Raw genomic sequence first — 27,736 nt, forward strand, 5'->3', positions numbered from 1 at the left:
CCAAGTGCTCCGCTTTCCTCCCACAGGCTAAAGATGTGCAGGTTAGGTGGATTAGCCATGCTAAATTCTTCCTCAGTGTACCTGAGCAGGCGCTGGACTGTGGCAACTAACGAATTTTCATACTTACTTTTACGTTTCTCAATGTGTCCAACAATGGCTCAGTAAGTAGTGCACTCATTTCTGAATCAGAAAGTTCTGGCTTAATATTCTATTCAAGGGTTTGAGAATAAAATGCAATCTGACATCCTGGTACAGTGGGAGACTAGTGCTGCACCCTTAGACACATTGGGCATGATCTTTGATTTGATATGATTTATTATTGTCACATGTATTAGTGAAAAAGATTGTTTCTTGTGTGCTATACAGACAAAGCATACCGTACATAGAGAAGGAAAGGAGATTGCAGAATGTAGTGTCATAGTCATAGCTAAGGTGTAGAAAAACAACTAAATGTGAGATAGGTCTTTTCAAAAGTCTGATGGCTGCATGGAAGAACTGTTCTTGAATCGGGTACATGTCCTCGGACTTCTGTATCTTTTTCCTGCCTGAAGAAGGTAGAAGAGAGGGCTGGTTATATCACAGCTTGGTATGGCTCCTGCTACGCCCAAGACTGCAAGAAACTACAAAGGATCGTGAATGTAGCCCAGTCCATCACAAAAACCAGCCTCCCATTCATTGACTCCATCTACACTTCCCGTTGCATCAGAAAGCAGCCAGCATAGCCAAGGACCTGCTGTATCCTAGGCGTACTCTTTTCTATCTTCTTCCATCGGGAAAAATATACAGAAGTCTGAGAATACATATCAACTGATTCAAGAACAACTTGTACCGTGCTGACTTTTGAATGGACCTACCATATATTGAGCTGATTTTTCTCTACACCATAGCTATGACTGCAGCACTACATTCTGCACCTTCTCCTCTCCTTCTCCCCTATGTACTCTATGAACGGCATGTTTTGTCTGTATAGTATGCAAGAAACAATACTTTTTAACTGTATACCCATCATGTGACAATAATAAATCAAATCAAATTAGTTCCCTTTATAGAGACTCTGGAATTTTCATACCATTTTGGTTAAATAATTTCAAGTGTTTGCTTTCACTATGTAATTGTCCGTTACAAATGTTGTTCATTCTCTCCGTGTTCAGAAATGCTTGGCATCAGTCTTAAATTTCTGTTTCCCCAATTTCAGCATGTGCTTCCCTAGTCTTAGGGAGGGTTGCCAATCCTCCAGGATTGTGTTTGCGTGGATTTCCTCCATGTGCTTCGGTTTCCTCCTACACCCTAAAGATGTGTAGCTTAGGTGGCCTGGCCATGCTAAATTGCAAAAAGTCTGACAACACCAGGTTTTAGTCCAACCTATTTATTAACCTGGTGTTGTCAGACTTTTTACTGTGTTTACGCCAGTCCAACGCCGGCATACCCACATCATGCTAAATTGCATCAGAGTGTCCCAAGGTGTGTGGATTAGGGGGTTTGATAGGGTAAATTCATGGGTTTCAGGAAAGGGTCTAGGTGGGATCCTCCGTCAAAGAGTTGGTGCAGACCCAATAAGCTGAATAGTCTCCTTCTACACTGTAAGGATTTTATTTTACGATTCTAAGTCAGGTGGCCAGGTCAGTGTACATCCTCCAAGCTGTATCTTCCAACAGCAATGCACTGAGATCAGTGAAAGATGATTGGTTATGTTAATAGAGTCGTAAAATACCTACATTGTAGAAGAAGGCCAGTTTGCATTTCAAACCTGCACCGACAACAATCCCCCCCAGGTGCCATCACACGGACCCCATGTATTTATCCTGCTAGTCCCCCTGACAATAAGGGGCAATTTTGCATGGCCACCTACCTAACTCACAAATCTTTGGACTATGGAAGGAAACAAGGGCCCCCGGAGGAAGCCCATGCAGAATTGGGGAGGATGTGCAGACTCCACACAAACAGCCACCCAAGGCTGGAATTGAACCCAGGTCCCTGTCACTATGTGGCAGCAGTGCTAATCACTGTGCCACCATATCACTGAACTGAATGGAGGTTAACTAACTGCCATCCTCCAAGGAAGAGACACACTGCGGTGCAGCCAAGGAATTCTGGCCATGAAGTTTAAAAAATATCTGGAATTAAGACTATGAAGTTAAGATTGGTGACCATGAAACTATTGCCAATTGTTGCAAAAATCCATCTGGTTCTCTAAGTTTTAAGTTTATTTATTAGTGTCACAAGTAGGCTTACATTAACACTGCAATCAAGTTACTATGAAAATCCCGAGTCGCCACACTCCAGCGCTCGTTCACATACACTGAGGGAGAATTTAGCATGGCCAATGCACCTAATCAGCATGTCTTTCAAACTGTGGGAGGAAACTGGAGGACCCGGTAGAAAGCCAAACAGACTCAGGGAGAATGTGCAGACTCCGCAGTGACCCAAGTTGGGAATTGAACCCGGGTCTCTGGCGCTGTGAGGCAGCAGTGCCAACCACTGTGCCACCATGGCACCCAATAATGCCCTTCAAGGAAGGAAATCTGCTCTCCTTACCCAATCTGGCCTACATGTGACTCCAGATTCACAGCAATGTGGTTGACTCTCAACTGCCCACGAGCAACTAGAGGTGGCCAATAAATGCTGGTCCAGCGAGCAACACCCAAGTCCCATAAATGAATAAAAAAAAATTCCTTCAAATCAAATAGGCTTCCTAAGGATGATTATTCGAACTACTTTCCATTCGTGGAGAAATTTGATATTGTGGAACTCCTGTCCTGGATCCTTGTATCATGCATTCTGTGAAGCTATACTAAAATGCTACATATTCTAAACAGCAATGTGATAAATCATGAAATTACTGTCAAAATATTTATTATTCAATGAGCTACTGACATGACTAATATTTCTGCTAAGGGCAGTATTTAGATGGTATCTGATGAGGAAATGTGTATTTTTCTTACATTTGGGAGGTATTCCCTTTCTCTTTTATTCATAAACAGTTATTTTCCCACCAGTTCTCATTGCAATACTCCAAGCAGAGAGTAGCATCTAGTTATGCAACTGCTTCATAATCGGACACACTTATAAACAAAAACTGAGCACTCGGGGCAAGGGATCAACTCGCACTCACACAACATCACTTAACTCATTCTCTGCTTCTTTACTTTTCTGCTGCCAATATGCTACCAAAATCCAGTCACTAGAGCTAATTGACTGAACTCAACCTAACAATCATTAGACACAAGAAAAAGCCATTACATAGAACAGGGCCGTCATTCGTCAATAAATCAACCTCACTCATGTTTCTCACATCACCGCTCTCGATTCCTACTCTCTTCAAACATACATCCAGTTGTCTCATGAAGACATTTGTTCTTCAGTGGCTTTGGTCTGACCACAGAACAGCTGTACTTTAGGATGAAAAGGTTCCATCTGAGCTTACCACAGTACCCAACCCCCCTATTTTTTAAAAACTCTGGCTCTTTCTTGATCTTTGGGTTCTTCATCACAGTGGGCATGGCATGGCAGCACAGCGGTTGGCACTGCTGCTTCACAGCATTAGAAACCCTCGGTTTGGTTCCTGGATTGGGTGACTGTCTATGTGGACTCTGCACGTTCTTCCCGTGCCTGCCTGGGTTTCCTGTTTCCTCCCTCATCCAAAGATGTGCGGGTTAGTTGGATTGGCCATGCTAAATTGCCCCTTAGTGTCAGGAGGACTAGCAAGGGTAGATACATAGGGTTATGGTGATAGGGAATGGGGTTGTGGTTGGTGCATTCTCAATGGGCCGAATGGTCTCCTTCTGCACTGTAGGGATACTATGATCAAGTAAGGTTCTTTTTAGTTTGGTTAGGGCATCATCATTGGTATGGTCTGCACATTGTCTCTGTTTCTGCATGGGTTTCCTTCGGGTGCTCCAGTTTCCTCCCACGGTCTAAAGGTGTGCTGGTTAGGCACATTGGCCATACTAAAATTCTCCCTCAGTGTATCTGAAACGATTCCAGAATGTGGCGACTAGGGGACCTTCACTGCTCCTTTGTTGATCATTGTCATGAGTTATCAGTCAGGATTTTGCAGCCCCTCCCTCCCGATGGGATTATAGAATTTTTGAATTCCCACAATGCAGAAGGAGGCCATTTGGCCCATCGAGTCTGCACCAACCATAATGCCCACCAGGCATTATCCCCATGCATTTAGCCTAGCTAGTCCCCCTGACACTATAGTGCAATTTAGCATGGCCAATCCACTTAACTTGCACATCTTTGGACTATGGGAGAAAACTGGAGCACCCGGAGGAAACCCACGGAGAGAACGTGAAAACTCCACACAGACAGTGACCCAAGTAGGGAATCGAACCCAGGTCCCTGGAGCTGAGAGTAGCAGTGCTAATCACTATGGTCTCACTGAACTCAATGAAGATTTCACATCCAGAAAGGGAGAGACACACTGCAGTGTAGCCATGAAATCCTGGCCATTAAGTTTAAAGGATCCAAACTTCCAGGTTAACTGAAATTCTCCTGGTTCCTAAGGCAAACATGGGTTGTTACGTTGCTCTGCAGAAGTGATTTTCCTCAATTTTATTTGACCATATGTACATGTCTCCAATATAGTCACTCCAAGTTAACAGGGAGCTCTGCGACTTACAGCATATTGCAGTACACTGGAAGTTTCCTTCCAGTGCAATGTTGTGAGTTTTATTTTCACTCCATTGATGAGAGTAAAAGGCAGAGAGGAGTGAAAATTTAGGCCCAAATTCTCAGATCTCTCTTTCCTGGAATTCTCCAGTCCCGCTGCCTTGAAAATAGGGATTTGGCTGAGTGCAAAATTCTCCATTCTTGCTACCTCAAGTCTCCCAGTGAGAATGAGCGGAATATTCCAGTCCCTTCCACCAGAGGAATCATAGTGGGCAGTACACGGATCACACAGATCCCGGGCGGGATTTTCCAGTCTTGGGGCGAGTACAGCCGGAGAATCCTACCCAATGGGTCTGAACGAGGGAAAGTCCTTAGCCAAATGTATGTTTCTTTCTAATGGCCAAGTGCTGCAGAGTGTGGAACTAACTCTGAAAAACCCTCGTTTGATCCTGAACTGTGAAATTGGCCATTCTCCACCTTAGTCGCAAATGCGGATGTTACAATTGACCTTCTTAATTAGTTCCAGAGAGGAAAAATGAGCCAAAATTCCTGCCCCTGATCCCTCGGAAACTGAGTTTTTGTGGGCATTGGATCAGGACAGGATTGGACTTGGCTGTGAGTTTGCTCCCCACCGCCCACCAGTCGATTTGCCTGCCACTATGAATTGTGCAGACTCACAAACGAAGACAGGCTTTCCAGGCAATGAACCAGGGACCAGATGGCTGCCAGCACTCAGTGAACCAAACCACAAGAGTCCCACCCTCACAAGAGAAAATTATGGAAGGAAATGCAAAGAAAGTTGCAAACTGTGGGGCAGATTTTCAGGCAACATGGAGGGTGGAGTGCTCTGAAAATGGTGGGGATGAATTACTGCCTTGTTCCTGCTGACAGGATGAGGGGGGATCTTATAGGGATGTATAAGATAATGAAAGGGATGGATAGGGTAGAGGTAGAGAGATTCTTCCTGCTCAGAAAGGATAGCAGGACTAGAGGGCACAGCCTCAAGATAAGAGGGGGGCAGTTTAGAACGGAGTTGAGGAGGAACTTCTTCACTCAAAGGGTGGTGAATCTTTGGAATTCTCTGCCCGTTGAAGCGGTGGAGGCTGCCTCGCTAAATATATTTAAGTCACGGGTAGATAGGTTTCTGATAGACAAGGGAATTAAGGGTTATGGGGAGAAAGCGGGAAAGTGGAACTGATCCACTTCAGATCAGCCATGATCTTATTGAATGGCGGGGCAGGCTCGAAGGGCTAGATGGCCTACTCATGCTCCTATTTCTTATGTTCTTATGTTCTTATGACAGTGTGGCTTGACCTTTTCACCTCAGAGCCTGCTTTCTCATAGTCAGAACATTTATTTGAGTCAAACTATAGGCCCTTCTAAATGCAAGTCAAGGTGTAACAACAATACCCACCACAAGCTGTCCATCTAGGTGAAAGGGAGGCCAGAAACTCCCCCAGGATCCAAAGAAAATCAAAATGCCACATTGGAAGTGCTCACAGGGTTCTCCCAGTCCTCCCCCTGCCCTTGGGGAACAGGCCCCAGCTGGTCTTCCAGCATTTCTGATATTGGAGGTCACAGCCAATGGTTACTACCTCAGGATGCTCATTTTCCACTGGAGTCAACAGGCCAACCCTACGCGAATGAGGACTTGCCCTCAAAGTAGATGAGTCCACCCACGACTGTTTTCCTGCTTCAGCCTCTCACTGAGCAACTTCTCATCCTCAGTGGGTTCAGCGGCCATCTCAACTCATCTCCCCTCTGAGGCGGCTGCCCTCTTATTCTCCCTAATTCATATTCTTGATTCCATATTGACCTTGCCATCTCAGGTGACTTTGCACCAAGCACAGTTAAGGCCATCTCTGGTCACTCCCTTGCATCACTCTCACCTATATCCCAGTTTCCCAGCCCAATCCTGCTTCTATCAGTATCCGCATTTGGGGAAATAAAACTTTCCATCAATTCACTGGCAACTGCGCTTTTAAAATTCCAAAGTTTTAGCTTGTGGCTCTTCGTTCATCTTCCCACAGTACTGAACCGACTCTTATTCATCACCTGATGAAGGACCAGTGCTCCAAAAGCTCGTGATTCCAAATAAACCTGTTGGACTTTAATCTGGTATTGTGAGACTTCTTACCATGCCCATCCCAGTCCAACGCCGGCATCTCTACCACATGACTCTTATTGAAGTCACAGATGTCAACCTATGTGACTGTGACAACAGTAAACTATCTCTCCTTATCCTTAGCCTGTGAGTAGGTTTCAATATGGTTGACCACATCAGTGTTCTCCAATTAAGGCCTCACTCCCAGTGTCCAGCTCCAACTGTTCTTCACTTGACTCCACTCTTGTCTATTTAACTGTATTCAGAGTATCAACTCTGGCTTTGCCTCCTGCTCCTGCACCATTACATCTGGTAGCCCACAAAGATCTATCCTTGGTCCCTTTCTCTTTCTCTTGTAATGCTGCCACTCAACAACAACATCTCCAAACACGCTGTCAGTTTTCAGGTATTGATACACACACCTCCACTTCACCACCATTTCTCTAAAATGACCGGACTGCCTATCCGACATCCTGTGCCGGATGAGCCGAAATTTCCTCCAATCAAACTTTTTTAAAAAAATTCATTTGTGGGACATGCTGGCCAGCATTTATTGCCCATCCCTAGATGCCCTTGAGAAGGTGGTAGTGAGCTGCCTTCTTGAATTGCTGCAGTCTGTGTGCTGCAGGTTAACCTACAATGCCATTAGGGAGAGAATTTCAGCATTTTGACCCAGTGACTGTGAAGGAACGGCGATATATTTCCAAGTCAGGATGGTGAGGTGGCTTGGAGGGGACCATGCTGGTGGTGGTGTTCTCATGTTCCTTTCTGAGAAGATCAAAACCATCTCTGGTTTTATCTTCCGTCCCTGCAAAAGAAACTCAGATTCCTAGCCACCACACCATTCCTTCCCTAGCATTTCTCTGCAGCTGAACTGTAGACCATCTTGGTGTCCTACTTGACCTAGAGTTGAGCTTCTGACCACATATGATAGCTTCAGTAATGTTGCCTCTGTTTCTGCCTCAGTTCTTCTGCAGCTGAAACCCTTATTCATGCCTTTCTTACCTTCACTTCAATGTATTCCAAGTCATCTTCTACCCTCTATAGACTTAAGGTCATCCAAACTCTGCTGCCCATTGTTTTATTTGCACCAAGTCCTGTTCTCTCATCACCCCTGAACTTACTGACATGAAATGGTTAACTAACACATCCATTCTTTAAATTCTTGTCCCTGTTTTCGAATCCCTCCACGGCTTCATCTCACCCTGTCATTGTAATCTTCTCCAGCACCCCCAATCCTTTGTGATATCTGCGCTCCTCCAGTTCTGACCTTTGGAATGTCTCCAATTTTAATTACTCCACCATTGGTGGCCTTGTCTTCAGCCACCTGGGTGCTAAGCTCCTAAATTCCTGAGTTAAGCCTTTCGACATTTCCCTCCTCTTTAAGATATTCCTTAAAACTTTGAACAAGCTTTTGGCCATCAGTCCTAATAACATCCTCCAACACTCCAATGAAGTGACTTGAAGCATTGTGTTGCGTTAAAATTCCTTATAAATACAAATTGGTGTAGTCAGGCCTACCAGCCAGCCAGTGGTTGCAAGACATCAAGTAGCCTGCTTCCAGTTAAAATCTATCCCAGGTTTTTACAAAGCTGGGATTTGTTATTTTTATCTCCTTCTCTCTTTCTCCTTCTTTAGGTCTCTGCAGGGATCAGTGAGAGGGAAGGTGAAGATTAGAACGGAATTTTCAGGCCGCACTCGCCCCAAGACATGGTCTGCGTCCCACCCTCTACGATTCCCGCGGCGGTGGGGGGGGACGTTCCACCCTAAGACTACCATGAAAGTTTCTATCACTGCCGCTGTGACTGAATGCTGATAACCTGGAATGAAAAGGTCTCCAATTATTGCTCTCTCTATCTTTTTGTAAGTATCTCAGTTCTACTCAGTCCTTGCCCCAAATGCAGCACAGCTAAGGATCAGGAACTCAGCATAAGGGAATCAGAGCTTCACCACACACTATGGACAGGAACAGGAAGTAGACCATAGGAACAGGAATAGACCATTCAGCCCATCAAGCCTGTTTCACCATTCAGACTGTTCATCAACCTCTATGCCAAGTTTCCCCATTATCCCCATTGTGTTTAGTTTATTGGAGCTTCAGTGAGGTTCAACACTGCAACATTTTTTTTTAATTCATTTGTGGGACATGGGCTTCAGTGGCTGGTCAGCATTTATTGCCCATCCCTAGTTGCCCTTGAAGAGCAGCTGAGAGTCAACCACGTTGCTGTGGCTCTGGAGTCATATGTAGGCCAAACCAGATAAGGACGGCAGATTTCCTTCCCGAAAGGACATGAATGAACGAGATAGGCTTTTCTGACAATTGACAATGGTTTCACAGTCATCAGTAGATTTTAATTCTAGAATTTTTTAAAAATTCAAATTCCACTATCTGCAGTGGTGGGATTTGAACCCAGGTCCCGAAAACATCAGCTGTTCAATAGTCTAGTGATGATAATACCAGTAGGCCATCACCTCCCCTTGATTCATGGGAATACAATCAGGCATGCCACCGCTTGACAGGGGTCTCAGCCTCTAACTTGCTTACTTCATAGAATCATAGAAACCCCTACGGTGCAGAAGGAGGCCATTTAGTCCATCGAGTCTGCACCGATAACAATCCCACCTTGGGCTTACCCCTACCACCCCACCAACCTACATATCCCAGGACACTAAAGGGCAATTTAGCATGGCCAATCAACCTAACTCGCACATCTTTGGACTGTGGTAGGAAACCAGAGCACCCAGAGGAAACCCGTGCAATGTGCAAACTCCACACTGACAGCGACCCAAGCCAGGAATTGAACTCAGGTCCTTGGAGCTGTGAGGCAGCAGTGCTAACCACTGTGCCACCGTACCGCTGAGGTCCTTGGCTTTCGGCTATAGTTATCGAATGTGGAGGCAGCTAGCCCACAGTCTGAACCTCCATAAAAGAGACTCGGTCCAGTGACTGAACAGTTTAAGCAAGGCAAGTTCTTCAGCAGAAGCACTGGTTAAAAAGATTTTTTTGCATCAGCCTTTCAAACAGAAGGTGGATCAGAGTGAAGTAATTAAGTCTGTATAATTGGTTCACCATGGCCTATAAATCAGTGGTTTCTAACTGCTGCAGTTTGAGCTGATGGTTAACATTCAAATTGCTGCTATTCATTACTTTAAACAGACTCCGTTTGTAAAGATTTATATTTGTAAAATGGTATTCCTTCAGAAAAACTACATAAAGCTTCCTATTTAAAATAAAAATGACAGGATGTTTGTGTTCAGCGACCCATCTTTAGACTATTGCAGTTTGTAACACATTAACCCTCTCCTTATTGAATCATGTCTGTTAATCTTTCAAACCCGAAGATGTTTAAGATTACACAGTCTTATTATATAAATTTCAAAATTGGAATGTTATGGATGTGGGGCACACACGTGCACATGTTTATATAAATGTATATAAATCGCATGTACATGCAACATGTGCATGTATACACATACTCTGCTTAGAAAATCTTGTGTGTTCCTCTTTCATCCTCTTAGAGTTGAACTCAAGGTCCATCACTTTTGTCTATCTATGGCTGTACGTGTGCTACACTAAGTTTATGTTTATTTACTAGTGTCACAAGTAGGCTTACATTAACACTGCAATAAAGGTACTGTGAAAATCCCCTAGCTGCCACACTCAGGCGCCTGTTCAGGTACACTGAGGGAGAATTTAGCATGGCCGATGCACCTAACCCGCACACCTTTCCGACTGTGGGAAGAAACCGGAGCACAGGAGGAAACCCACGCAGACAACGTGCAGGCTCCGCACCAATAGTGACCCAAGTCAGGGACCCAAGTCAGGGACCCAAGCCCAAGAGTAAAAGAAACAATTGGCAAGTCTGAAGTTAGATTGTGGGTTGTGGCTGGTACCGGTTCACTTTCTGCCCACTGCCCACACACAGAGGGTCCCACATGCCAGACAGGAGTGCAACTTTAAAACAACATGGGATGGCTTGACATCATAGCACTCAGTGTTCAAATCGAGGCCCAATTATCACCTTTCCATCGGTGCTCACTCACTCAAATAACAGGATGTCTACCCAAAGTGTAGGGTCTTCAAAGAGATTCCTCATGTCAGAGCTCAAGGCCGAGGCCATGAGGTTCAATTATTGCCATCATCTGCCACCAGCCAGCTGCTATATGTCATATTATACAGAAATTAGTCCTTTTCTTATTGTTGCAAGAGTGAGCTGTTTGGTTTTTATTGTGAAAGGTACCTTGTCCTCGATAGGATTTTCCTGCCTTGCTCACCCCAAGACCAGGAAATCCCGCTCAAGGTCAATGGACCTTTCAATGGTGCCTGTCCCACCCGCTGTGATTCCCGTGGCAGGCGGGATGGGAAAATTCCGCCATAATTTTAGGAACATAGAGACATCGGAGCAGGGATTGACCATTTAGCCCATCAAGCCTGTTCTACCATTCAAACAGATTGTGGCTGATCTCCTACCTTTACACCATTTTTCCCTAATTATCCTCCTGTCCCTTGATGTCATTAGTATCTGGAAACCTATCAATATCTGTCTTGAATGTGCTCAATGATTAAGCTTTCACACCTCTCTGGGGTAGAGAATTCCAAAAATTCATTACCCTCTGAGTGAAGAAGCTCCTCCTCACCTCTGTCTTAAGTGGCCTACCCCACATTCTAAGACAGTGTCTTCTGATTCTAGACTCACCCGTCAGGGGAAACATCCAATCTGCATCTCTGTCACACCCTGTAAAAATTTTGTAAGTATCAATGAGATCTCCTCTCACTCTTCCAGTCTCAGCCCACAATCTCGCTTCAGATTAACCAATTCTAAAGAATACAGGCTCAGTTCTCTCAGTCTCCCCTCAGAAGACAACCCTGCCATCCACTGCATGCCTTCTATGGCAAGTGCATCATTGGCATGGTGGTTAGCACTGCTGCCTCACAGTGCTAGGGTCCTGGGTTCGATTCTGGCCTCAGGTCAATGCCTGTCTTAGGTCAAGAGGCCAAAATTGTGCACAATGCTCCAGATGCATTCTAACCAAGACATCTTCACTCCTGTACTCAAATCCCCTTGTGATGAATGCCAATACACCATTTGCACTGAAAGTGCTGGCCAATCATTCATGCCAGCGGGATTCTCCCCTCCCTCCGCAGTGAACGGAGATTTGGCTGAAGGTCAAATTGTCTGGCAGTGTTGGAGGGGCGTGAATAGCCTGAGAATTCCAGCCATTCACTTTGGGTGATAACTTAAAAAGGCGATACCAATCCATTCGTTTGTTATTTAACTCTTTCAACTCAAATGAATAGAAATGAAAATCAGAGAACAACATTGCCAATCCACTAGGATTGACCAGGTGTCTTTAGGACTTAAAGATTATTCTCCAGGACCACGGTGTGAGGAACTCAGGAAAACCCCAGGGTCATTAACAGGTGGGCAGCATGGTGGCATAGTGGTTAGCACTGCTGCCTCACAGCTCCAAGGATCTGGGTTCAATTCCCGCCTTGGGTCACTGTCTGTGTGGAGTTTGCACATTCTCCCCATGTCTGCTTGGGTTTCCTCCAGGTGCTCCAGTTTCCTCCCACACTCCAAAGATGTGCAGGTTGAGCTGATTGGCCATGCAAAATTGACCGTTAGTGTCCTGGGATGTGTAGGCTTGAGGGATTAACAAGATAAATGTGTGGGGTAGCCGGCATAAGGTTTAGGTGTGATTGTTGTCAGTGCAGACTCAAAGGGCCTGATGGCCTCCTTCTGTACTGTAGGAATTCTATGATCATATTTTGTCTGATTATTTCTACCTAATAGATGGCAATAAAGAACTTTTGACTGACAGCAAAGAGTTTGCCAATTGGATAATAAGGAGTCCATTGGCTTCCTGACTGGTCATTGGAAAGTAGGGCACTGCAAGAACCAACATGTTGGGCAACGAATGGTAGGAATGCGAAAGATGGGGAGAAATGGTTAGTGGCAGGAGATCTCGTGATTTTTTGTTTAATTCATTTTTACAGAGTGTGGGCGTCACTGGCTGGTCCAGCATTTATTGCCCATTCTGAACTGTCCTCCATTTCAGAGAGCAGTTGAAAGTCAAACACATTGCTGTGGCTCTGGAGCCACATGTGGGCCAGACCAGGTAAGGATGGCAGATTATCTTCCCCAAAGGGCATTAGCGAACCAGATGGTTGTTTCCGACAATTGGCAATGGTGTCATCGTCATCAGTAGATTCTTAATTCCAGATTTTAATTGAATTCAAATTTCACCATCTGCCATGGTGGGATTTGAACCTGGATCCCAGATCATTAACCTGGGTCTCTGAATTGCTAGTCTAGTGATAATACCACTAGGCCACTGCCTCCTTTGGGAAGCTAATGCAACCTTTAGGAACATGCCCAACCCATTTCAGCATTTGTGCCACGGAACAATAAGTTTCCAGGGTTGAATGAAAATTGCCCATTTGATGAGGTGGAGTAATAGAATAGAATCCCGACAGAAGGAGGCCATTCAACCCATCAAGTCTGCACCAACAACAATCCTACCCAGGCCCTATCCCCATGACCCTGACTATTTACCCTACTTGACACGAAGGAGAAATTTTGCACAGCCAATCAGCCTAAACCACACATCTTTGAACTGTGGAAGGAAACCGGAGCACCAGAGGAAACCCACGCAGACAGGGGCAGAATGTGCAAACTCAACACAGACAGTGACCCAGGGCAGGAATTGAATCCGGGTCGCTGGCGCTGTGAGGCAGCAGTGCTAACCACTGTGCCACCCATTGGGGTAAGAGATTCAGAAGGGAAGAGTAAGGTCGTTAGAGGATAGGCCACAAATATAAGAACAGAAAGATAGAGGAAACAGAAGTATTGAAACACTAAAACACATATGTTCAGGAGCAGGGGAGTGAAGGACATCATGAAGATTGGGAGAAACTTAGTGACGAAAAGTATTGAAGTTGTGAATGAGAATGTTAAAGTCTCTGCTCTGGGGTTCGGGAAGCATGTGGAAGTTGATGAAAAGGGGTGATGTGAAAGGGGTTGACAGACAAGGTCAGACTGAAGATTGAAGACACAAACCATAGTATTCTGGATGACTTGAATTTTATAATAGCAGAACGCAATCAATTAAGTCAGGCTTCTGGTGATGTGTTACATGTGATTTTCCGGCATTTTCTGCTTCTATAAACAATTCTTACAAATAATTTGCAGAAGATTTCAATGTGTGACAATCTGGAACTAAGGATTCTGCATAAACCCCAATTTCCCTGCTTGTTGTGATGTAAACCAGGCCCTGTGCTGACTCGAATTCTCTAAAATCTAATGTAAGGGCATCACATAGAGGTAGGATTTGTCTATATGGTTCACTACATTGAGGTGCATAACATCCTCATTCTGACATGAACAACATAGCACTTTGTAAAGGAGAAGAGAGTAAGGAAGGAGAACGGAAGAGGTCTGAAAAACAAGCCAGCAAAGAAATTGGCGAGTTTCCTTTAATGGAATTCATATGATAGAATCCCTACAGTGCAGGAGGAGGCCATTTGTCCCAGTGACTCTATCTGACAGAGTACCTTACCCAGGTCTTTTTGCCCACCCTATCCCCTTTGCCCTACACATTTATCATGGCCAAATCACCTAACCTACACATTTTGGGACAGTGGGAGGAAATTGGGGCATCCAGAGGAAACCCACATTGATGCAGAGAGAACGTGCAAACTCCACACAGTCATCCAAGGCCAGAACTGAATCCGAGTTCTTGGCACTGAGAGGCAGCAGTGCTAACTACAGGGTTAGCACTGCTTTCTCATAGTGGCACAGTGCCATACGTTGCTAACTACTGCTTCTATTTTTGTTATGAAGGTTCATTATTTGACATCTTAGCATTATTCTGACGATTGTTACTTTAAGAATAACACAGGAGGAGAGGGTCAGCTAGCTTGGAGGACCAGTTGGGACAGAGAGTAGGTAATCACTCAGGAGGTAGAGTCCTCTCTGAGGCAGAAGACAGTCTGAAGACATGTAGTTGACAAGTAGGGACTAGGACAGCTGATGGGCTGTTCTAGGGCAGCTAAGCGTGGTGGCTTGGGGGTGCTGCTGGCCTCTGTACAATTTTTCTTTATTAATAAATGCCCTTTGTTTTCTTGACAAAGTTTGTGAATGGACATCATTACACTGGCGAGGAGGATGGAATGGATTATGGGGACATTGCCTACGGCCCGAGATGGGTGATTAATGAGATGTTGGGATATTGAGGGACAGAGCAGAGCAAACCTGTTTAGGCCAGTAGAAATATATAGGGAAGAAATGGAGATAAAATAACCCTCAGAAGCAAGAGCTGTGATTTAATGTCTAAGGAAAAGTGGAACTTAAGTTAAAGACAAAGAGTTGTTACAAGTCTTCTATTTTTCTTAAAAGAAAAGCAAAGAGAGCACAGAGTTGTGCTCTGAGTGAAAAGTAATGAAATGCCCCAAGGAGCTGTAGCTCAATCTCCAGAGTGCAGGAAAGTGAAGAGACTGCGACTGTCCGTCTCCCCACCCAAGCACAGCCTAAGGAGTATCCAGGTAGCGGTCCCTGTACTGAGAGACTGAAGGCAGCCAGTTCCAAAGTTTTAGAGAGAAATCCCCAACCTGTTTAGAATTTGGGAAGATAAGCAAGAAAGCCCTCAAGGAAGAAGAAACATCAGAGCTCAGAGGAGAAAATTCAGACTCCCAGAAAGAGAGCAATGAAAGACCCCAGAAACAGGGCATCAAAAGCCACTAAAACACCAAATGAAGGACAACAGGATGAATTGCGGAATGGAAACATATCAACTTTGCCAGAAATAGACCCGACCAACAGTGAAGCCAAAAAGGGTTTGACAGAATTTAAGACAAATAGAAATGAGGGTCCCAATTGTGAAATGTATATGACCACTAAGAACATAATGGATTCATCTCGGAGGAAATGCAGAAATTAAAGACTTCAAAAGAAACCAGGAACTTGTCAGGACCTGTGCTAAAGCCTGCCCTGCGCAGACACCGCTGGGGAGTGGGTGAATCACGACAGCTTTTTAACTCAGGCTGCAAGTCCTCTAATTATATTTAAATTTAAGCTATTGGAGGGAACCTGAACAGGACTGGCAGCGCAACCTGGGACGGTCACAGCACTGGCACCAAACCTGCTTTACTGCCCAGATGTCCATCCCAGAGCTTCCGAATCTTGCCCTTCTTAAGGGTAATGGGCAACCATGAGTTGCCAGGATTTCTGGCAGTGAGTCTCTACTTTCTTAGTGAATTTATTTATTTTCACTAAGAGGGGAGGAGAAGGCTTCTGCCTCAATACTTGGGGACATTTTATTTTGAATCATGGCACGGAATCTAGTGGTTGCTGGGATTACTGAACCAGCGAGACATCGCAAGCTGTCACCTCCCTTCAGGAAAGGCCTGCCATATCTTGTGGCACTCAGGTACATGGCAGACCAGCAGCCAGGCCTTCGCTCGGGATGAAGGCCCCCGAGAATGGAAGTCCCACTTGCCAAGAACTTGCGGCCAATCTTCGGTACTCAGCATAAAAGCAAAATACTGTAGATGCTGGAATCTGAAACCAAAAGCTTTGACACAGGGTCATCTGGACTTGAAACGTCAGGTCTTTTCTCTCCTTACAGATGCTGCCAGACCTGCTGAGATTTTCCAACATTTTCTCTTTTGGTTTCTGTACTCAGCAGCCCCATTGGGTACTTGGTGGCCGCTGCTGGTACTACACTCTCCCAAAGACATGCATCAAGGAGGGCACAGTTAAATGATGGTAGGAAGAGGTGAGGTTTACAGGGATGAATTGGATTGAAAGCAAGGACATTTGGGTAGCCTTCAGCAAGCCCCCTTCCTGACAATGTCCCCCCATAATCAGGGACAGACAGGCCCCTGAACAAGGGACCCTTTCCCTATCTCCCTCCAGTCAGCCCAGGAAACTTGCAAACAACCTCTCACGGATTTCTCTGTCACTCTCCCCACATGGGAGCATCACCCAACATCACCACCCCGCCTCCACCCCCACCCCCCCCCCCGCCACACCCCGGCCCTTCCTGCCGCTGGGTTACTGGCAGCAGTGGCAGGTGAGGATATTGAATGCCCACTTAAGGGTCTCAACTGGGATAGGGTGGGAAGGCATTCCCAGCATGGACCCAATCAGGCTGGAGCTGGACAGGTAGCCGAGATACCCACCTGCCACCTTCCTGCCTGACTCAATGCCCCCCTCTAGCCACCAAAATTCCAAATTTGCACAAGATTCTGCCCATGTACAGAGCAAATGCCATTACAATGTTGCCTGGCCCACTGCGTAGTTCCAGAATGTTCTGTTCATTTTAATCCGCTGTCGGTTTCATTCTTATAATCATAGAAAAGTTCTCAAATTATGTAAATCTTCCACCATGATGCAATAATGGGAATTCTGCATTATTATAAAACACTGAGAAACTGGGCTGGGTATACTTAGGTTTGCAAAATATTCCTGAGAATTGGGAGGGTGGAGAAATTAAATTTGTAAGTTTAAAGTCTATTAATTAGTGTCACAAGTAGGCTTACATTAATACTGTAATGAAGTTACTGTGAAAATCCCCTGGTTGCCACACTCTGGCACCTGTTTGGGTACACTGAGGGAGAATTTAGCGTGGCCAATGCACCAAACCAGCACGTCTTTTGGACAGTGGGAGGAAACCGGAGCACCCGGAGGAAACCCACGCAGACTCCACACAGGCAGTGACCCAAGTGGGAATCGAACCTGGATCCCTTGCATTGTGAGGCAGCAGTGCCACCCCAATTTATGTTATGGGAAGTTTATGGAAGTTTGCAGTAGTTTAACAATTAAATAGGCCAAGATTCGTGTTGACATAGATTTGCCCAATAGCTGTCGATATTGGATAAGACCTGTGAACTGATTGTCTATTCATGGCAGACAATGTCAATCATCAATAACATGAAAGCAGTTTTGTTGGCAATCATTTCAATGTTAATAGAATCACACTTATCCTTTATCTCTGGTTTGTCTCATCACTGTCGACTTCAGTGAAACAGTCCTTGAATTGCTACTGTAACTAATTTCCTGTTTTCTTAAAGGCATTAGTAAAACATTCATTGCAATCCGCACGGTCATATTGAATGTTAGATGGTATTATATTTTAAGTAGTGTCCATGACTATTAATCCATTTGGAAAGGGATCGTTCAACAAAACAAGTTGGTAAACCACTGACTTAAGTACAAAGAAAGAGCAACCTCTCTTTAATATCTGAACAATGAACTGTTTTTGATTCTGTAGTGTAAACAAGGTATACACTAATGTTACTCTGGCTGGCAATGACAGCGTCTAAACTATAGATTCATGATATCAATGGGAACAGGACCAAAGTTCAACTAGTTGGAGCAATGATTGGTAAAGATGTTCATTGTTTCTCATGGAAAATGTTCACCAAAGGGTGTCTGGAACTACAGGCAGCAAGGTGGCACAGTCGATAGCATTGCTGCCTCACAGCGCCAGAGACCCGAGTTCAATTTTGGCCTCGGGTGACTGTGTGTAGTTTGCACGTTCCTCCTATGTCTGTGTGGGTTTCCTCCGGGTGCTCTGGTTTCCTCCCACACTCCAAAGATGTGCAGATTAGGTGGATTGGCCATGCTAGATATCCCCATAGTGTAAGCGGAATTAGTAGGGTAAATATGCGGGGTTACAGGTAGGATTGTTGACGGTGCAGGCACAACAGGCCAAATGACCTCCTTCTGTACTCTGGGGAATCTATGTTTCTATGAATTTACCATGTTTATTTCCTGAAGTGAATCCAAAGAAGTGGCAGGAACAGTCATGCATACGTGCAAGATTGTGCAAAGTTACACAGTTGTTCAAAGGTTGCAAATCGCAAAAGCCTATATTTTCCAACTATTAGCCATGGCTCAGTATGGTAGCACACTTGCCTTGAGCCAAAAACCCAAGTGTTTGCTCTGGTCCAGTAATGTGGGAGTGCTGCAGTGCCATTTTCAGATGAGGCAGTAAAACTGTGCCCTCAGATAGATTGAAGAGATTTTGTGCTGCTATTTCAAAACAGAGTATGAAGGTTACCCTGGCGTGCTGGCCAATTCCAATTCCTTGATCAAGATCACAAAAATGAATAATCTGGTCATTGTCCTGTTTCTGTCTGTGGCACTTTGCGCTAATCACCTGCCAAGTTTCCTACATTTCAATGTTACTTACCCTTAAAAAGAAAAAGAATGGGCTACAATTCATTTCTGGATGTCCTGCGATCACGAAACTTGTTAAATAAATGCAAGACTTTTTTTCCAGGCTAACATAGTTCAGGAGTACGAAAGCAAAATGGCAGCCCCCCCCCCCGGTGGAGACAGATGGCCACGTTTGCCATTGATTTCCCTCTGAAGGCTCCAGAGACAACTTCATGAAGTGATTTTACATCCTCCACAGCATGGATGTCACCTCATAAGGAAGAACTCACTTTGGAGAAATAGTGTCAGGAAGTTGAGAGAGGTTTGTCTCCAACTTCTAAATAGAATCTAACAAAGGCACAGTTGTTTCCTCCATGAAAATCTTTTTGGGGAGCACAACAGAAAATAATAACTATATAAACCATTCCCATTCAGCTGTGGGAACCATGGAATGTTATCTCTGCAGCAGGGTACACTACTTGAGTTGTTATGAAGCATTTGTAAGACCACACATGGAGTATTGTGTACAACTGTGGTCACTGTACTTAAATAAGGATATACAGGCAATGGAAAGGATTTGGAGAAATTAAACGGATAATTCTTAGCTTTACATCATTGAGCTAGGAAGATAAACTGAAGAAATTAAATCTGTTCTCATCTAGTGGGAAGCAGAATCCTAGACTGTAATTATGTTTGCCAACTGTCATCAAACGTACTCCTGGAAGTTTCATCACATGACTTCCCTGCATTTTCCAACCATTAGTTGGCCGACACATCCATCCCAGTAATGAAAAGGTTTCCTGTTCCGACTGGACAGCAAAAAGACTCATTACCCAATTGGATGACACTTGACTACCAGCCAAACAGCCTATTTTTCTCCATTTTTAAAATTTTTACGGTGGATGAAGCAAAATGTTCAAAGAAAACGATGAAGAAAAGATCTTTTATAATATCCCAATGATGTTTTCTTTCTCCAAGCTTTCATTAAGGATTCCATGGACTTGGATTTTCAATTCCTGTTGACTTCAGACTAATCCTGAAGGTTGGTGACCCTATCTAAATATTGATGATGCAAACGTAAAGGCAGTATGTGAACAGAGGTACAGCACATTGAAAGAACTAGTTAGGGGAAAATGAAGGTTAATTTGTGGCAAGTGAAAGAGAGAGAGAGGGAGACATAAGCATAAGCAGTCCAAAGATGTGTGGGTTAGGTTGATTGGCCATGCTTAAAGTGCCCTTTAGTGTCCTGAGATGTTTAGGTTAGAGGGATTCGTGGGCAAAATATGTAAGGATGTGGGGGTAGGGCCTGGGTGGGATTGTGGTCGATGCAGACTCGATGGGCTGAATGGCCTCTTTCTGTACTGTAGGGTTTCTATGATTCGATGATTCAATGTCCACATGTTTGGAAGAAGAATCTCCCATTTTCCCCTTCCCGGGAACATTATTATTGCAGCTCTGATTCTGCAAGAATAATAATAGAACCAGCGGGCAATCTTCTAATGTAAACAAAAATCTAACCTTTTTACAACTTGTCTGACTGATAATGTTAAGATTGTCTCCTAGTAATGTGTGCTAACTTGATGGAAATAATCAGCTGGAATTGTATTAATTCCTATTGCAATGTGGAGGAAGGGATAACAAATGACCTGATTGGATCAAGAACTGAACATTGGGGATGGAAGAGTCAAATGAACATAATCTTCTTCTCATATTCCTACATCACCACATTTGTCTTAGGCTGTAAATGGACACCAATTCCAGAATTCCTAACCTTACTCTGACTCAGAGTGTGTGCAATTTTGTCCTCCTTATCCAAACAAAGATGTCCTCGCTATAGAGGGAGTACAGCGAAGGTTTACCAGGCTGATTCCTGGGACGGCAGGACTGATATATGAGGAGGGATTGAGTTGGTTAGGATTATATTCACTAGAGGTCAGAAGACTGAAGGGGGGATCTCATAGAAACCTATAAAATTCTAACAGGGTTAAGAGGTGCGAAGATGCAGGAAGGATGTTCTCAATGATGAGGGTGTCCAGAACCAGGGGCACAGTCTAAAAATAAGGGGTAAACTTTTGAGGACTGAGATCAGGAGAAATTTCTTTACCCAGGAGATGGTTGACCTGTGGAATTCATTATCACAGAAAGTCGGTGAGGCAAAAAGTTTCTGGGTGCAATCTTACCGGCTGTTCACGTCAGCGAATTTGGTGCCCAGCCAAATCTACGTTCACTGTAGCAGGGTGAGAAAATCGTGTTGCTGTTAATGGCCATAACATCCTGGCCTGTATGTTTTTGAGAAGTAATTAGATATAGCTCTTGAGTGAAGGGGATCAAAGGGTTTGGAGGGGCGGATAAGGGGTTGTGGGGGGGGGGGGGGGGGGGGGGGCGGGGGGTGGAGGATCAGAATATTGAGTTGGATGATCAGCCATGACAATAGTGAATGGTGGAGTAGGTTCAAAGGGCTGAAAGGCTTACTCCTGCTTTTACTTGTTACGCTTCAATGCCAAACTGTGCAATGATTGAAGTTTTTCAATTCATTTTTAAAAAATTGCAATAAAATATGCTGAGTAAAAGTGAGGCACTACGTGAAAGTTAATCAGAAAAGTAGAAAGCGTTTGAAAAAAATTGATTGGGAAGATTCTGTGTCCCAGTGCATTGTGATACACACCAGTGGAATGTGATCCCGCATTCACATTTTGCATCAGGAGACAAAACCACGTTGAAGATATTCTCAAATGAACCAGGCACAAAGAGTGCTTTAAGATTCATTACCTGACACACCACTCCCAGAATGCAGCAAAACCTCCTGTAGCCCTTTATAATTGCACATATCTTCCCAGCAGCACTCTAAGAGTGACCAGTGTCCTTTATGGTGGTAGGGACTTTCTGAATGGCAGATCTCTGTGGTGTTGGAGAAAGTGTCCGTGCAGCCATGCAGTAAGGGGGAATTGGCATTCTGAGGGTCCAGTAGTCTGGTAAAGCAGGCAGAGAGCTGGGATTTGCACATGTAGCCCGTCGCTACGCACTGTGGCCCATCACAATAGCATCTGATTTCACCTGGAAAAGATAAGAAGTTCTGATGAGTGAGAGCACTTGATGAGGGGAATCAAAACAACTTGGAACCATCACCATCTTATTAGTTGAAGGTTCAAAACAGGACCATTGAATAATGTGTTCAGATCACTTGGAATGCTATTCTCATCTTCAAAAGGACAGTGAAATATTAACAGTTCCTACACAATGAAATACAGATTCAGGATTGGTCTCCCATTTTAGCTGAGCTCCCACTTCATTCCCAGGGTTCACCAGCTGAGAGACATGGGAAGGAAAGCAGTGATGAGGGAGAGTTTGATAGAGTTAAGGTGCTGTCTCCCCATCAACTGGTTTGGAGGAATGGTGTTGGTAGCATTGGAGCTATTCTCACTGAAAGCCTTCAAATCTCTGGCCTGAAGGAGAGATTTCATTATCATAGGCAACAAGTGCAAAATTGTCAATATGAAAAAGTGGCAAAAGTTATTTATTACTACTTCAGAAATATCAAAATGCTGCAATTGGAACAGAGGAAGGCGTTTGGCAGGTGAAGGGAGACATAAAATCTGATGGCATGGCCAGGAACACTGGGCCTTCGCCTACCCACCTCCAACAGCAGACGTACACATGCTGTATGATGAGGCTGCCAGGTAAACTGTGGTAGTCGGACTGTTGACTCTGGGAGAAGTCCCTTCCTATCCTGGAATATTGTGCCCAATGGACATAACCCCTCCACCACCACCCCACTGCACCCTCCCACCACCACCCTCCACAGTGATGATTGTCACTGTCTCCTGTATCCCCTGGCCTCCTGATCATACAACCTTCTCTCCCAACCAACCCCATTGCCTGTACCTGCTTGATTGGCCCCAAACATTACACCCCACTTACCTTTCAATGCAGCTTCCATTGCTGCTCCTCTCCCCTTACACAAGGGTGCTACTCGTCATCACTCTTGAATAAATTTTGAAAGTTACATCCCATGATTCTGGCTTCCCTACCAGAGGAAATGATTTCTCTCTATCAGCCTTCATAAATTCTTTCCTCACCTGAAACACTTCAATTTGATCACCTCCTTTTTAGTCTTCTGCATTCAAAGGAATTAAAGTGAGTTCATACAAGCTATCCACATAACTTAACTTTCTCGTCCGAGTTTCACTTGAATAATCTGCACTCTGTCCCCTCGAAGGCTGATAGCTTCTTCCCGAATAATAATACTCCAGATGGGATCTAACTGGTTCACTGTACAGTAACATAACTTCCAGTGCTTGGTGTCCCAGGACTTTGTGATAAAGCCAATAATCCATCTCTCTTTTCAATTAACTTTGTTCCTGTCCCCCAGACTTTAGTGACTTTTGTATTGCGATCCCTAAATCTCTCCACTCATCCACTGTTCCTGGCTTCTCACTATTTAGAAAGTACTCTTTCCCACATTGAGTTCAAACTGCACAGCGCTGCCCATTCACTTAATCTTTCAATGTCCCTTTGCAACTTTTCTGTTCATATTTATGTTATCTATCTAACTTTGTACCATTACATGTTTAGATGTCCAGCTCCCCATTCCTTCACTCAAGACATAGGTAGGTATCGTGAAAGAGTGAGGTCCCAGAATAGATACACCACCACACTGCCAATATGAGCACATTCCCAATTTGAGTTCCCCTCAAAGCTGATCAGTTGGGCAACGAATATACATTGCAATTTTTTAAATTCATGGAATGTGGGCATTAGTGGCAATTCCAGCACTTGTTGCCCATCCCTCACCACCAATGAACTGAAGATTTTCTCAGCCATTCCTGAGGGCAGTTAAGAATCAATCACACCACTGTAGGTCTGCAGTCACATGTAGGCCAGACCAGAGAAGGACACCAGATTTCCTTCCCTAAAATACATTAGTGAACCAGATGGATTTTTGTGACAATCAGTGATAGTTTTGAGATCACCGTTGCTAGCTTTATATTCCAGATGTACTAACTGAATTCAAGTTCAACTAGCTCCTATGATGGGATTTGAACACATGTCCCCAGAGAATTAGTCTGGGTCGCTGGTTACTGACTCAGCGACATTACCGCTATGCTGCCATCTCCCCACAGTACAAATAAACCACCAATGTTGTAATTGAATCCAGAAGAATTGAATATCAAGCATTTCTTTTCCTTACATTCCTAAATTCGTGTTTGGGTTTAACTTAACCCTCCCGGATTTCAGTCAAATGGTGACTTTCGGTGCACACATCTAGACTGTAAATGTTGGCAAAGCATATGCCACGATGACACAGTGGTTAACACTGCTGCCTCGCAGTGCCAGGGACCCAGGTTCATTTCTGGCCTTGGATGACTGCCTGTGTGGAGTTTGCACATTCTTCTTATGTCTGTGTGGGTTTCATCTGAGTGCTTTGGTTTCCTCCCACAATCCAAAGATGTGTAATTTAGGTGGATTGGCCATGCTAAATTGCTTCTTAGCCCAAGATGTGTAGGTTCGGAGAACTAGTGGGATAAGTTAACCAGGGGTTGGCCCTGGATCAGTTGCTGAATTGGTGCAGACCCGATATGCTAAATGGCCTCTTTCTGCTTTCCATGAATTGGCTGTCAGGGGTCTCAGGCTGCCCTCAACAACATCCACTAAACTTAGATGTCCTTGCTGAATTGCAGTCAGAATCAGGAGTGCAGTTTAAGATGCTCAGAGCAACATCAAAATTTGTAATGTCTGATGTATGACTCAAGCAAGCTCCATAAAACACTTTGGAGTTTCCAACCTGAACCCATAACAAACGTCACTCCAGCACAGATCACCTCACTCAGCAAGAATCAAGGATCAAACCTGGTGCTTTCTGGCTGTGGACATATCACCAGGTAGTATACTTGCCCAATTACATATTGAGAGACCTCGGTTATTTTTCCCCATATATAACAAATACATGGCACGCTCCTAAATCCATTCAACTTGGTTGGGAATCCAGCTGAATCTCTTTCTTCCCCAGCAATGGGCATCAATCCAAAATTCCGGAGAGATGGCTTTACCCAGTGATTTGTTGGAATGTTTAATTCATTATTCTGGGGGGGGTATTGAGGTAAATAGCACAGATGGTCTTACACATTACATTAAATAAAAAAACGAGAGGGAATGGACGAAAAGTGAAAGAGTAAAGTAACTGTGAGGGTAGATGCCAAAGGGTGGGAAGATTATGAGAACATTGAATGGCTTGTTCCTGTGCTGTACTTCCTTTGAACTCCAATGTAAAGTTAGACCTCTCCTTATCCAACATTTGAACTTCCTCTGAGACCTGTGGTTAGTCAGGTCTGTTGACTTGAGGGTGGCGACCATCACTTGCTGGCAAGCTTGACACCACCGCGGAGAATACCATTGTGAGTGCCTCAAATGGAAAGATGCCCAGTATTTAAGACAAGAGCGCAGCATCCAGTTTATGCACATGTTTGAAGGCATTGCCTCTGCTTTTATAATTTGCCATCATGTATATTTTTGATTAGTTTGGGAGTCAGGTCAGGGACAATATTAAGATATGTTTGAAGTGTATTTATTAGTGTCACTAGTAGGTTTGCATTAACACTGCGATGAAGTTACTGTGAAAATTCCCTGGTCGCCACACTCTGGTGTCTGTTCAGGTACACTGAGGGAGAGTTTAGCAATGCCAATGTACCTAGCCAGCACATCTTTATAAGGGTTGGAGGAAACCAGTGCACCCAGAAGAAACCCACGCAGACACAGGGAGGACGTGCAGACTCTGCACAGTCACCCAAGCCAGGAATCGAACCCAGGTCCTTGACACTGCAAGGCAGCAGTGCTAACCACCATGCCACCCTAGCTACTGTATCTTAAACTTAGAATTTATATTTCAACAGTAAACGCAAGATCATTTATGGTGAGACGCCTTGGGATCCCAAATATTTCATCCTGGGGGGAATTCACCTAATCTCCCTCTCTGAGGGGAATTTTCTGGAATCTTCCATCCTCACAAGACTGTTGTTACTGTGGAGGGGAAGATGAATGCCATGCTTTCCATCTGAACCCTCAAAATAAACTGGAACATTTTCAGCAAAACATTAATTCACAAGATTGCCTCTTCAAATGGAAAATCCATGCGATGAGCTAAATCACCTAAAGCAGGGTCTCTCTGTGGTTCAGGAAAGATGGAGAAGGACAATTGTAAATCAGAGATTAGATGACTAAAAATCTGACATTTAAAATTGTTGCAGGAAAGGAGGGCACAGGGGTAGCAAAAGTGAGTTGACATTATTGATGTCCTGGTGAACACAGAGCAGAGTTGGAGGGAGTGCAACAGGTCTTCATTTCAACTGGAGATAGAGGAGGAAGATTGCAGCAATTAAAGACATTTCATTGATAAACAACTTTAAGGCCAGAATATTCTAACTGTCCCACCCCTACCCGTGGGAGGTTCCACTCCAGCAGGACCGAAGAGCAGTTGAAATTTCCTTTCACATTAACGAGAACCTGAAGATCCCACCAGCGTGACGGGCTGGAAAATACCTACCAAAGTGAAGGACTTCCACCTCCACGGGAAGGCGATGGCCTCGTGGTATTATCACTAGACTATTAATCCAGAAACTCAGCTAATGTCCTGGGGAAGCGGGTTCGAATCCTATCATGGCAGATGGTGGAATTTGAATTCAATAAAAAAATCTGGAATTAAGAATCTACTGATGCCCATGAAACCATTGTCTATTGTTGGAAAAACCCATCTGGTTCACTAATACCCATTAGTGAAGGAAATCTGTCTTCCTCACCTGGTCATATTGCATGAGACACCAGAGCCACAGCAATGTGGTTGACTCTCAACTGCCCTTGGGCAACTAGAGATGGGTAATAAATACTAGCCAGCCAGCGATGCCCATGTCCCACAAATGCATTAAAAAAAAGTGAAGGCCCAAATATAGAAAATAGCTCAAAATGAAGAAGTCAATACAAAAAGTGTTAAAGGACGGAAGTCACTAATTGAATTCCTTCTGTCAAGCAACCCGGATGGCCACTCAATGCACCTCATGGAATCAAGGGCCATAGTTTCAAAGTTTAAAGTTTTTTATAAGCGTCACAAGTAGGCTTACATTAACACTGAAATGAAGTTACTATGAAGATCTTCTAGTCGCCACACTCTAGCCCCTGTTCGGGTACACTGAGGGAGAATTTAGAATGGGCTGATGCACTTAACCAGCATGTCTCTTGGACTGTGGGAGGAAACTCACGCAGACACGGGGAGAATGTGCAAACTCTGCACAGTGACCCAAGCCGGGAATCGAACCTGGTCCCTGACGCTGTGAGGCAACATTGTTCTGCCGTGCTGGGCATGTCATGCCATGAAGGACATAGGATTCACTGAATCTTTTTAAGGCAGAGGTAGATAGATTCTTGTGAGGTAAGGGAATCAAAGATTATCGGGGTAAATGGAAATGTAGAGTTCAAAGTACAAACAGATTAGCCATGATCTTATTGAATGTCATGGCAGGTTTGTGTGGCCAAGTGGCTTATTTCTATCTTTATTCCATAAAGATCCCATGGGCAGACTATGGTTCATTACACCTCTGAGGCGACTTAAACCAGAACAATTTGCGTTGTCCTGAGTCCATGAAAATTGGTGAGACGAGAACATGTCAAACCCTGAGATGGAGCTAGCTAGTTCTGGAGTCTAGGGTAAGGTGTCAGGACTCGAACCACTCTTAAAAGACCCTCCTGAAAATTGGAAACCCCAGGAATGGGGTGGTCAGGAGTCCTGGAATCAGGACCCTCCTGCCCTTTGAAAAGAACTCCCAATCCTGAGTTGGCAAAAATGTAGCCCAATGTCTCTGTTGAAGGA

General features: G+C 44.4%; 1 protein-coding gene across 1 annotated transcript in view; it reads right to left on the bottom strand.

Moving 5' to 3' along the window:
- The window catches only part of LOC145359107 (BMP and activin membrane-bound inhibitor homolog), a 44,572-nt gene that overhangs the window by 1,737 nt on the left and 15,099 nt on the right, over nt 1–27,736 (bottom strand). The window contains exon 2 of the mRNA XM_080213501.1: nt 21,652–21,936. Coding sequence (XP_080069627.1) covers nt 21,652–21,936 — 285 coding nt within the window. The remainder of the gene's footprint in view (nt 1–21,651; nt 21,937–27,736) is intronic.

The sequence above is a fragment of the Carcharhinus amblyrhynchos genome, chromosome 27, assembly GCF_965287045.1.
Source record: "Carcharhinus amblyrhynchos chromosome 27, sCarAmb.v2.hapA, whole genome shotgun sequence".
NCBI lineage: Eukaryota > Metazoa > Chordata > Chondrichthyes > Carcharhiniformes > Carcharhinidae > Carcharhinus > Carcharhinus amblyrhynchos.